A 12,709-nucleotide genomic window follows, 5' to 3' on the forward strand; every position below is an offset into this window, starting at 1 on the left:
GAAAAGTTAGTTTTTTAAATTTAGAGGGGAAATGAAATCATATTTAAGTTTATTTTTAATATTAAATATAAAATAATGATTTTATGCATAAAATTAATAGATTTAAATAGTCATGAGTGGGTAAATAGGATTTTCAAAGTTAACAGGGAAAACTTTAAGAATTCAGTATAGTTTGGGTGGGAAATAGTGCTTTGGCCTTTTTTAAATTTGTGGGGGCTCATAAGTGATGAAAAGGTTAAAACAAAAAAAGCTAAGAAGTGGGGTGGATTGAGAACTCAAATAGTTTTTGGCAAAAACAAAAACATGACCGAAAGCGTTGGCAACAGTGGCAAATAGTGTGACTCAATTCAAATCGTTTTTTCTCAAGTGTATTTTAAGGCACCGCACGTGACAAATCCATCTTACTCGACTTATTTTATGTTAATTTAATAATCTATTCTAGATACCCCTGAGGTTTAGTAAGAAAAAAGACAGACCCATATATTTCAAAAAAAACACCTATACCCATGTAATTGAATGATATTTGTGAAAAATAACCATCATAACATAAGGGTTAATTATACAATACAAACGTTTTTTATTTCCAAAATTTCTTATTGGATTATCAAATTTCAATATTTTAAAACCATTTTCATACACTTAATCACTAGATTTACAAGAATATAAATGTTCTATTATGAAATTACAAGGGTGTAAGTGCTCTATTTTGAAACTAGTGGATTTTATTGTTTTCTCTCTAAAGCTTAATCGCGTAAAAAAATTTTATAATTAATTACATTTTATACCGAAACGGTCCTACAATTAGTGTTTTAAAAACCAAACCACTTTGATTGGCCGCCTTAATTGAAAACTACCGACAAATTCGATATGATCTATGACTAAAACTTATTTTAATCATCATATTAGATTAAACCAATATTAAATTGGATGAACTATATCGGAAAGAGTTTAATAATCAGATTGAATATTGACATAATATAGGTAAAATTTAATTAAATCAAATTGGAGTCATTGATCTGTCTGATTGATAAAATCGATTGACTTTTGACGCAACTGAGTCAATATTCATTCCAGATCTATAAACTTTGCTTAGAATCAAAGATTATATCACCCATTTGATAATGTTATCCTCTAAGGAGAACATTGATAAGTGAAATTAATTAACCCCCATATTATTAAATATTAATAGAGATTAATGCATAATTGTACTATATGTCCTTACATTAATATAAATATACATAAAATGTGGCTTATCAATGTCCTTCCTCATTAAAGGGTTGGATTTTAATGGATTGTATAATGTCAAATTTTTATTCACACCCTACAAAATCCCTAACAAAACCTTTTAATGAATCCAAACACTAAATCTAATCGAACCAAAACAGACCAAAATAAATTAATATATTATTACTTTCAATTTCAAATAAAATGAGTAAATCACATGAAAACTAATGATTGATTAGTTCTTATTTTACTTAACTTAATTTTGTAACACACAAATAGAATTGTCGACAATGATATATACAACAATATATAATATGTATAATAAGCCCTATATTATGTATGATAATAAAATGTATAGTGAGCCCCAATCTTAGCCAACCCTAAGTGAAACTTTCCATGAAAATTACCTCAATTAGGGGAATTTGTGATACTTATCAAAGTTTGAGGGTGCAAAATGATAAACTTAAAGGTTTAAGAACAACGAGAGTTAAAAGGGAAGAGTTAGGCGCCAATAAGACAGCGAAACAGAAAATACGAACGCAATTATCATCAAATTTTCATTTATGAAATCCTCTTCAGTTTTAAGTATTTCTTTATTTATCGTTATTCCAATCTAACCCAATTGAATTCTTTCTCTGTCTCTGTCTCTGAGTCTGTTCACACAGAACACCCTTTCCAATCCATGGTAAGATTGTAGTCAATTTCAATTTTTGATCCCCATTTTATCTCACTTCAAATGATGACAATTCCGGTTTTTATGATCAAAGTCTTTTCTCCAGCAACTGGGGTTTTGTTGTTTTTGGTGAATTTGCTCTTCTGGGTTCTCGGTTTCTTGTGTTTTCTCAGCAACCAAACGGAGTGTTTTGCTTTTTGGTTTCTTTTTGTTGTTGAATTCATAGATACGTAATTCTCAGAATAATAACATATACATATAACACCAAGCAATCATTTATGGGTTGCTTGTTTGAAATCACTTGGATAGTCTTTACTCATAAAATTCATTAATTTTGGACTTTTTTTCCTGCTATTATTTCAGTTCAATATTTGTGAACTTATATTGCTAGATTCATGGCTAGCTTTGATCCATTTGTCACCTACCCCCTTTTTTTATATCTCGGTTGAATTCGAATCTTTTCCTTCATAATTTTCTTTTGAAATCTCATGTGTAATTGTAAAGCATATGATACAAGTTTAATCGTTAATCATTTAATTTATTTTTCCTCTTTGAAAAGGAAGTAAATTTTCATGCCTTACTTGTGATGCGTTACCTGTAACTTGTCTTTTGTTCTGGTGCAGAAATCACTTCAACTTCTGATCCATTACTCAAGCTTCTGATAAGAGGGCTAGGTGAGAGATTTATTTTTATTTGTTCATTTAGTTACATATATTCATGAAAAATGGACCACTTTTTTGAAAGTAGAAAAGAGAGGAAGAAATATTTTAATTTATTTCTTGAAAATCTTTAGATCGAAGAGTTATCATTTTCGAGAACTTTTGAAGAACTCCAGTGAGAGTGATTTGGATGCTACTCGTGAGTAACCAACCGGTTTAGCTGATTGTTAGTTGAACATTAATTGTCTCTGCTGCTACTTGTCTACTTGTGATTTTTGTCTATATTCTTTGAACACCATTTTCTTAAATTGTGCTTTTCCCAGTCCATATTTATAATTATTGCCCACTGTTTCAGAGGCACTGAGTACTTTGAATAGTTAATTTGATTTTGTGTGATTGATTTTTGGTTTCCTTAAATTGGTAGATACAATAGTTCGAGGATATGGGATGCTTTTTGTCAAAGCCCAAGGATACTGTTGGAAATAGAAGGAGGCTAGGAAATATTGGAGATGTTTCTGTTTATGTACCCGGTTTTCGGATTCCTAAACCTGTTGATTTCTCTCAATCACTTGGTGACAACTTGTCGAAGAATTTGGTGGAGCGTTTATCTGCTCTGAGAACACGTATAGTTGTCATGGCAGCTCAAGAAGGACCAACAGTTACAAGAACAAGAAGAAAAAGTGCTACTCAACATGGTTTGTTACTTCAAAGTAGGAAAGGATGATATTTATTAAAGTTTCATTGGCACAAGTTGTGTATAAACTTGAATTGTTATCTTCAGGTGGTTCAACATTGGCTGATCTTCATCAGGCTCTGGAAGATTACTTGCCTGGACTTATGGGATTAGTAAAGGATGGTAATGAATGCATTTATTGTGATGTTTGAGAGAATGTTTGAACTCCCTGATTTTTTAAGGTAAATTCTAATGCTGTTGCTTGGTTGTATTGTGCAGGAAACCATCTACAGCACAAAGTACAGTTTGTTTGGATAAATCAGGAAGATGAAGCAGAGGTGGGAGTGTGAATCTAGTCTATTGAGTTTCAAGTTTTCATCTAAGTTTATTTTGTCTTAATTTGGGATTCCATTCATTTGCTTGTTGAAATGCTGGATTGATATGGATCACTTTTCTTTTTGTTTGTGCAGGAAACAGCCATTTCTAATGCTTGGTACGAAGTGTTGTCAGTCTTGCACTTGATGGCAATGTTATTATTTTCACAGGCCAACTTATTGCTTCTTCCAAGAACATCTGCTGATGGCTATCAGCCAAAAGTATCTGAAGGTAAGTGCTGATTGCAAATTTTTCTTCTGGTGATGCTCCATCTCCCTTCTCTTTTTTCATCATCATCAAATGATATAATTATAAAAGCTTTGAAATTATTACTTGAGTAAAAGAAGTCAAAGTATCTTTCTAATTGAAGGATACCAATAATGTAACTAATTTGTTGGAACTGTATATTTGTCCAACCTCATTGTTCGGTTGGAAATTTGTTTGATCTTATCTCAACAGAATATGAATTAATATGAACCTGTTGTGACAAACAACAGCATATATCCAGTTAAATTGCAAAATCTATTGTGCTTGCTCTATCACAAGAGAAACTAGTGAGCATATCAAAAGCTTTTACGTTCATGCCGGATGGTAGGGTTGGAGAGTTTGATTCTACCATTACTACTAATTAATGAGAAATGAACATTGGTCTTATTTTTTCATTGTTTGTTCATTTGCATCAGAATAGTTTTGGACCATATGCTTGAAGGACTATTGGTTAGGTCATCAGAAATTTGGCAGTAATTTTTTCCATTTATTAATAATTTAATATTGTTCTCATTAACTACACTTGATATGTTCCGTTACTGAGATTTAAAGAGTGCTGAATGAAACACTATAATTAACCTAGTGGCTGTTCTCTGCTGTGTACCTGATGGTTTTATTGCACAAACTGTTCTTAAAGATTTTTTAATTTGATTGAGTTCATAAAAGGGTTATTATTATTATTTTTAATTTCCAGCTTGCAAACTGAAAGAATTTTCAGTTTTATCTGATAACAAAGTCTTAAACTGTTAATATCATCCATTTTCCTTCTAAGATGGTTGCTTAGGGATACATTGGGCAAAATGTGCTAGTTTTGAAGCTTTTAGGTTGCTTTTATGCATTCATTCCTTATTATTTGTGTGCCACATGAGGAAATTTAATTTGTGTATTCCTGCTGCAAAGGTGTCATTTTCTTTCTTGTGTGATAGAAAGCAGGCGGGCTTCAATTGACATTTTCTTGAAGGCAGCAGGATACCTAGATTGTGCTGTACGACATGTTCTGCCACAGTTACCTTCTGAACTCAGGTTTACTTAAATAAAGAATTGTGTAAAGAGCAACTTCAAGTGTTGTTAATTCTCCAAGCATTGTGGGGTCTTTTCTCTTTATTGACCTCTGCTTTTGGTTGCAGGAGGGACTTACCAGTAGACCTTGCAGAAGGGGTTCTCCGAGCACTTTGCCTGCAAGCATTAGGGCAGGTACTTGCTGCTTTTTTGATGGGTTTTGTTCATGAACTGTTCCAATACATATATTATTCTTCTTATAATGGTATAGACATTTTGAAGAGGGGATAGTGACCAAGCCTTGTTCCTCCTATTCCTTCTCAGTGTGACTTGTCCCCCGTCTTGATATTTCATCCTATTCTACTAAACGGGTGAAAGAAAGGATGAAGTCTTTTCCCTTCTCACCTTTTCTTAAATTCAAGCAAATGTGAAAAAAAGGATTAAGTCTCTTCCTTTGTTACTTTCATTCCTTCCTGCCTATCCAGTAGTGGATTAAAGAGCAGCTTGACTATTTCTCTCCCAACTATTTAGCTTACATGTGTCTCTACTAGAATGCCACCTCACAATATATGGTCTTATGTTGGCTACCTCTTCCAAAATAATCTGTGATAACAAGTGGTGAAGCCATTGTTTATATGGCCTTTATAGTAATATATCATAACTAGTTTGCATTATGATTTTTGCCCACCAATAAACTTTTAATAGTAGTCACTTGGATTCATGTAATCAATGATATCTTACAATCTCTCAATGAATCTTATAATTTAGTTGAACAAGGTAATAAACAACAGAAACAGTCAGGAAAATGAGAAATCAATGTAAGGGGAAGCAGAGATGATGTACATGAACTTTTCTTTCTTGCCCAAAAAATGATAAATTTGATTTAAATGACCTTAAATATCTGCACTCATTTATCTGTTTGTTCTCTGACTTTGTTTCACACTCTTTCTATTGTTTAATGTAGTGTAATGATATCCAACTTGGAATGGCCATTGATAGTACAAAAGCCACTTTGGCTGTTAAGCGAAGACTTGCATGTGAGATGGTAAAGTACTGGCAGCAGGTAAATGCATTAACCTATAATCTCTTTTCTGAGCACACATCAACTAAGAATGTTTCCTAAGTCTTGGGTGGTTGTAATAAATTTTGTTGTTCTTGCATTGTCGTCCATTTTTTGCACTATTATCCAACTGAGGAATCTAAAATGTGTTGCCTTTTTTTATGCATATGCTTCACAGGCTCAAGACAACATAATGACACTTCCATTAACAAATGGCTGGGGGGAAAAACATCGACTATTTATAAAGTGGAAATATGTAGAAGCAAAGGTAACTCATGATTTCTTTCCTGCACACTAGTCATTTTTGCTATAATTCTCACTGCTCATTGTTGCAAAGGTAACTGAGTTTTGTTATTAATTTTTTTGTAATTATTTACTGTTATTACTTACAGTTTCTAGCTAATCTAGGTATGGGTTTTCATTGGTTTTGATCCAATGGATTTGAATTGTATCTATAACCGGACTGCCAATTGATGTTGCTAGGAGTTTAAATACCTAGTAATAGGCAAAGTTGTACTTGAATAACCTGTACATTCTATCTTCCTAGTGTTCTAGGCGGAGTTTGTTTTTAATTATGGATGATAGTTTGGCATCAAATTGATATATTTTTTTCTTCCTCCTTTTCGGTCCATGATTGAGTTAATTTTTTAAGTGGCAAAGTGGAGAGGAATTTGGAGCAACTTTTTATTGGCATGCTGTGTGCTTGCAAAAGTCTGGCATCATCAATTGCCAGAATATATAAGGGGAATGTTTATTTGAAGCTATATATTTTGCCTTGGTCTGAAAATATGTTTAAAGTAGTAAAAGGGTCACAGTTTGACCTTATATTGCACATAAACTAATTTTTCTTTGGTGGATATTGTCTGCCTTTTGCCACCTATCTTCTTGTCCAACTTAATCGCCGAACTTGATTTCTTCTGCTTCTAACATCTGGTTGTCACGTTCTTAATAAATTTGCACTGGTCTTTTCAGTTTTCCAGCAAAGTGATTAATGTTTTTGTGTTGTGCTTGTTTTCTTCCTTTTTTTCCCCACTGTATAGGCTGCAGCGTATTACTATCATGGTTTGATCCTTGATGAGGGGAACACAGAGAAATTTCATGGGATGGCTGTAGCTGCTTTGCAAGCTGCAGATGAGTATTTCAAAGAGAGTAAAAAGGCCGGTGAAGCATTTAATGCAGCTCCTCCTTTGTCAAGGTATTCTATTGAACCATTATACTTTTAAGTTTTTTAATGTCTGTTGTTGTGATGGATCATTTATCTTGAGGAAAGTGACTGTTATCTGTAATTTGTACTATTTCCATGATATTTGTCTTCGTTTTTTGGATTCGGAGTGGCAGAATTATACAGTGTAGATATGTTTTTCCAAAAGTGCCCTTATCATTAGTCTATGGCCCTTGTAGTTTTAAAGGCCTCATCTGTAATGCTTGGTGTGCTTACATGTGATACTTATTTGTGTAATGTGGGATATACATATCTCTATACATTTGATGCAAATAAGATAAACCAACTGTTCATCTTTGATTAGAAATGCTACAAGAACTGTGCATGTGGCCGAGTAATAGTTGTTTTATTGAACCATAAATAACCCATCATATAGTGACTTCACTTTAGTGTTTCTATTTCCTTCTCTAGAGATAATAAAATCTGAAAGATCCAAATGTGTCTTAAGAGCTTTCTTGAACCTAATATTTGATTTATCATTTGATGGATCTGTGACAGCAAGCACTCCTGTGGCTTTCATTATCCATTTTCTATTATGCTATGAAACTTTTAAACTGGTACCATGAATTTGTACAACAGTACATATATTTGAGGCTGGTTATTCCTGTTCTTTTTATAGTGCTTTCTGCATGGAAGATTATTCTCATCACCATTTTGTTTGTTTCAAGCTTAGCACTTGTTCTATTTGCAAAAGGATGGTTTTTATATCAATTGATTGTTTTAACCTTTTGTTGTTTATTCTATGGTATATAGAGCAGTTTAACAAGTTGATTTATATGGAACTACCTCATAATTGCCATTCTTGGTGTCTGTAGAAATCCGCCGCTTTGGGGAACCATGAAGTATCTATCTGAAAAAATTCCAAAAGATACTTCAAGCAAGGTTCGGATAAACCGTGACCTATACTCTCATGAAAAGTAAGTTTTGATATATAATAATCAAATACGTCTATGTGCAGCCTTTTTATTATAATCGACAGAGGTTGGCTTTGAATCATAACATCGATATTTACTGGTAATGTTCTCTACAGAATCATGGAAACAGCACCAACCTTGCCTGATTTTGCTCTGGCCCTAAAACCTGATGAATTTCAACTTCCTCCGGTAGACCCGTCTTGGAATGTGGAGAACATGAATAGGGTGTAAACCCCTTCCAACCAACTCAAGGGTGACAGAAGATAGATCATATATGAGATAAATTTCAAGTTACAGATACATGGCCAATCTCAAGCACAGAATGGCCAGTCAACCAGGTGGACAATTCTTTGATCATTGTGTGCAATCAAAGGTTCAATTTACTCAGCTATCTTTTCCCACTCTTTTTTTATATCTTCCTTTTCCATTTTCTTCTTTATTACCATGATATTCATCTCTCATCCTGTGATGGATCCTTGTACAAGTTCCCCATTGTGTATAAATTGTTTGCTTCCAGCAAAGGGATGGTTTCTTTGCCGAAACTGTAAGGCCATGTATGCCATCTTTTCACTTAAATGAGCCATGAAAATGTCCATTTGTTTGGTAACAGAGATGTGCAAGTCCTTATGTGTAGAGCTACTTGAATGACACTGTTCATCTTTGCCATTACAGCTTTAATCATCCATGAAGTTAGCCAGCAATTATGTTCTGATTGCATACTGAAGCTCTATCCTCATACATGTTTCTTGTTCAGGGTACTTGTATCATTTTAAAAATTGCATCCCTTAATGTCAATTCTTGTTTAAAATAGTGGCAACTTCATTTTAACCACTTGTTTGGGGAAGCACTTCTGTACTTTGGCTAATGTTTTCCAATCTGGATTTGGTATCAACCCGACGAAAGAGCTTATCTGGGTTAATCGACAATTGGATGGGTTGATTCGTGGTCGGGAGTTTAGACCCTAGCCTTACTGAATTTCTCTGATTTTTTACACTGATGTTAGTGTATGGGTTTGACTGGGATAAACTCCGGTCAAACCGGATGAACCTGCATTGGGCTTGCCCCTGATCTTGGTAGGGCCGGTCTAATTTGCTGGTCTGATCCGGTTTTTGAAATAGTACTTTTGCAACCAAAAGCACTCCACATTAATTGAAAGGTGAGATAATTTTACATTTAAAATTGGTGTGAAGGCTCCAGATTTCTCTCATTTTGAAGGAGGATAAGAACTCTGCCATGAGTATCTGGACAAAGGAAAAAAAATTGACTACATATTAATAGTATTAACTGCCATACATCACAAAATCTTCATGAGTCATGATATATTCAAACAGGTTTGAAGTTCCAAAAGAAACTTAGAATCAATTGAGAGATCATACCATCATGGTATTCATATTACATATTTGCAATAACCAAAGATAAGCAAAAGCTTCCAATGGAACTTAACAACAAAAATTCTAATATTGCATCCAATCTGTCAGAATCCAGACAAAAATGTGTACTGGCATAAGGCCTGCATACAGCAATCATCTCTCATTACAAAACATAAGTGTGTGTTTTCAGAAAGTTATATATGTTGACCAATTCACTACTGTAATTGTAAGTTGTTCCTCTAGATAGGTCAATAAATTGTAGTTCTCAATAATTCGTTAATGATCATCAGGGTTATTCCAACAGATGTTTCGCTTGCTTGGATTCAAATTCTAATCTTCCACCGCATTTCCGTCTTCATCTTCAGCCAACTGCTTTTCTTTCTCTTGTTCTTCTGAGGAAATAACAAAATGAAACAGGTTTACAACAAAATTGACTAGAAATATAGACAGTTTCATCGCAGCATCAAATTATTATACCAGATCAACGAGACTTTGGCACCAGAATAAGGAATCTGTGAAGATGATGAACTAATTAAACAAACCAAATTTTTTTCAAAGAATTATCTTGCTCATGCCAAGCTCTCACGAACCAGTCAAAATTTCGATTATATTTACCAATAATGCTAGATGATATATATATATTTTATATTATCCATTGATGGATCATTATGCTAATGAAATTTTATAACACGTATGCTCCATGAAGTGTTATAACACCTATATTCAATAGAATAGGTATCAAAGAAGCATAAAGTGTTCAAGAAACCTAACATTTCTACTAAGTCACATTTCTACACTTTAATCTGATCTTGAATGCATAAGCATAATCCATTCCTCGTCCCCATATCACCCACACATGAAAAAATTCAGAAAGCTTGTTGTACTAAAAATAAACAGTGCAGAAGATCCTAATTTCAAAAAGCAAAAGATGAAATAACAAAAAGTTGTTCCCCAAAAGAAGAAGAAATTTCATTTTGCTCAAAAAAATCATGTCAATAACAATGATGAATAACACATTGTCTTACATTTCAAATCTCACCACCATAAGCAATGCATATTAAAAAAAAAGAGAATTAATGATCACATATCGGACATATGATGTATTTGTGCCATGTTTTATAAAAAATAACTACTTACGCATAATTTTGTATATTGCCTTCTGGGTGCGCCTTTCAAGCTTATCAAGCTTCTTTTGCACATCCCTCCGCAGGTCCCAGTTTGGCTTCTTTGGAGCAATGTTGATGAATGGATCCTAAACAACATTCCATGTTTGGAAAGCATTGGAAAAGGGATATTGAAACAATCAAAATGATATATATAAAAAAAGGAACAATAAAAGGAAGATCAGTACCTCCTTCTTTTCTAAAACTGGCGGTTCTGCTGCAACAGGGTCTTCAAACTTCGGTAGCACTGGTGGAGCGAGCTTACCCTCCTGAAGCTGCTTATCATGGGGGACATAATTTCGAAATTTCATGTTGGTATTACTGCAAATGAAATTTGCAAATGTTCAGATAAGCATTGAAAATCACCTATAGAGGAATGGATATTTATATGTATAACTGTGTAAGTCCAGATTTTAACATAGTAAACAAGTGATGGATATATATTTATATGTGCAAGATTACCTATTCTTCCAAAAAATTTTAATTCTCATAATATTACTCTCAAAAAACTGTTTTCCATTCAACATTTTTTCTAAGATGAATGGTTAGTAGTGCTCTGCAGACTTAAACATCTCCAAAGCAGTTCCTCTAGGCTAGGACACAACTTCACATGTGTGCTGCACGGACCTTCTATGGTGTAGTTGTTTCAAATCTAAAAAGGGTTATAAACCAACAGGAAAAGCGAGGATTGAAATTAATCGAGAAGAAAAGATAAAGAATTAACAAAAAATTCCACTATTTTATAGTTTATAATATGCCTAGTTCTTCTTCTTTGGTTCAGAAGTAAAAAATTCAGAATTTAAGCCCAAATTAAGTCATTCATACCACAAGTTACCACATGTTTATCAAATTGAGATGAATACAACTAATTTCAAGCCTTAATTTTCAGGCCAAACCATAGAAAGATTATAGTACTAACGAAATACAAAAATGAGACTCAAACTCTTCATCATTCGATGTTGGCATCATTTCGTTCTCTTTGCACCAAAATTATCCACCAAAGCACATTAATAAACAAATAAAAGAGTGTAAAACATCCATATAAGATGAACAGCTAATGACATTGAATATGAATAATCATAAAGCTTTGAATTTCACTTCAATACATGTACAAGCTATAACTTTTGGCCAAGTTTTGTACGACATTAATGAAAGTAAATTTCCGCAAAATACAAAATAAAAATTAAAAATACGTTAAAACAAAACCCTTATACAAATAATAACAAATTTAGCTAAGTCATCTTATATTCTCCACCACGATTTAAGCTTTATGGAAGAGAAAAAAAACCCTTTAAAGAAATTTACAAATTTGAGACAAACCCAGAAACCAAATTGCAATTTCAGAGCCATAAAGTAAGATGAAAACACTCACACTTCTTCATCGCTTCCATTGTCGTCAGCTTGAGAAGCTGAATCATCGTCTTTAGAATTTAGAAGTTCCTGAGCAGCTCTCAGAGCCTTAAGCCTCTCTTGACGTGTTGCAGCAGCTTGCTCAATTGACTCTTCTTCATTCGCCATCATTTGAGCCAACCAGGTCTACAGAATTTGTAGAGTACATAGAAACAAGATTAAACACCCTCGTATGGGGGCCTTTTAATACTTTCAAAACATTGTGGGTGTAAAAAGATCTTTCAGCGACGTCAAATGAGCAAAATCTCAGTACACCCGGGGATTTGCATTAACCTGCAGGTCCCGTGCTCGGGGTTTTGGTATTTTCCACCAGCACCCTTGGTACAGGGGTTTTTTGATATTTTTTAATTTGAAGTTTTCTGATTTTTTTTCACTTTTGGGGCAAATGTAATTTTCAGTTTAAGTTTTTTGACATATATTTTTAAAATTTTTGAGCCGTGCTTTTTGATTAAAACAAGTATTGTAGGTAAAAAGTATAAAATTCTTAAAAAATTTGATACAATATTTGATAAATATTAATTTACTCTCATATAGGGTTAGATTTACAATAATTTAAGTCAAATTGAATTTAAACTCGATTCGATTTACAGTAATTGAGCTCGATTTCAGGTTCATCAAGTTCGCTGTAAATAAATTCAAGCTTGAATTTTAACTAATTCATTATTAAAACGATATCGTTTTGTATTAAAATTTTTAGTTT

General features: G+C 33.3%; 2 protein-coding genes across 5 annotated transcripts; one reads left to right on the top strand and one right to left on the bottom strand.

The window, feature by feature from the left end:
• Window positions 1–1,735: 1,735 nt before the first annotated feature.
• LOC123196248 lies at window positions 1,736–8,673 on the top strand. Of its 4 annotated transcripts, XM_044610195.1 has the most exons (14): window positions 1,737–1,909; window positions 2,521–2,571; window positions 2,691–2,755; window positions 2,981–3,251; window positions 3,338–3,412; window positions 3,509–3,567; window positions 3,700–3,835; window positions 4,798–4,894; window positions 4,999–5,065; window positions 5,835–5,933; window positions 6,109–6,198; window positions 6,971–7,125; window positions 7,968–8,069; window positions 8,183–8,673. In XM_044610195.1, the coding sequence occupies exons 4-14, from the start codon at window positions 2,999–3,001 to the stop codon at window positions 8,295–8,297; spliced, it is 1,248 nt and encodes a 415-aa protein (XP_044466130.1). In that variant the 5' UTR covers window positions 1,737–1,909; window positions 2,521–2,571; window positions 2,691–2,755; window positions 2,981–2,998; the 3' UTR covers window positions 8,298–8,673. The 4 variants fall into 4 exon arrangements, with proteins under 4 accessions (XP_044466131.1, XP_044466130.1, XP_044466128.1 ...); XM_044610196.1 differs by lacking the exon at window positions 2,691–2,755 and having other exon boundaries at window positions 1,736–1,909; window positions 2,990–3,251; XM_044610193.1 differs by lacking the exon at window positions 2,691–2,755.
• Window positions 8,674–9,499: 826 nt separating this feature from the next.
• LOC123196250 (coiled-coil domain-containing protein 12-like) lies at window positions 9,500–12,192 on the bottom strand. The gene is made up of 4 exons (XM_044610197.1): window positions 11,972–12,192; window positions 10,788–10,920; window positions 10,574–10,688; window positions 9,500–9,828 (listed from the first exon to the last, which is right to left on the bottom strand). The coding sequence occupies exons 1-4, from the start codon at window positions 12,118–12,120 to the stop codon at window positions 9,767–9,769; spliced, it is 459 nt and encodes a 152-aa protein (XP_044466132.1). The 5' UTR covers window positions 12,121–12,192; the 3' UTR covers window positions 9,500–9,766.
• Window positions 12,193–12,709: the final 517 nt, after the last annotated feature.

The sequence above is a fragment of the Mangifera indica genome, chromosome 14 (assembly GCF_011075055.1).
Source record: "Mangifera indica cultivar Alphonso chromosome 14, CATAS_Mindica_2.1, whole genome shotgun sequence".
In the NCBI taxonomy this organism is placed as follows: domain Eukaryota; kingdom Viridiplantae; phylum Streptophyta; class Magnoliopsida; order Sapindales; family Anacardiaceae; genus Mangifera; species Mangifera indica.

Bases quoted from the DNA above. Each gene is read 5' to 3' on its own strand.
- LOC123196248 (XM_044610196.1), top strand. From the start codon at position 2,999: ATGGGATGCTTTTTGTCAAAGCCCAAGGATACTGTTGGAAATAGAAGG. The intron at 6,199-6,970 runs GTAACTCATGAT...CCCACTGTATAG, and splicing joins GGAAATATGTAGAAGCAAAG to GCTGCAGCGTATTACTATCA. The intron at 8,070-8,182 runs GTAAGTTTTGAT...TGTTCTCTACAG, and splicing joins GACCTATACTCTCATGAAAA to AATCATGGAAACAGCACCAA.
- LOC123196250 (XM_044610197.1), bottom strand. From the start codon at position 12,120: ATGATGGCGAATGAAGAAGAGTCAATTGAGCAAGCTGCTGCAACACGT. The intron at 10,921-11,971 runs GTGAGTGTTTTC...TTTCATTTGCAG, and splicing joins AATGGAAGCGATGAAGAAGT to TAATACCAACATGAAATTTC. The intron at 10,689-10,787 runs GTACTGATCTTC...AATGTTGTTTAG, and splicing joins CAGTTTTAGAAAAGAAGGAG to GATCCATTCATCAACATTGC.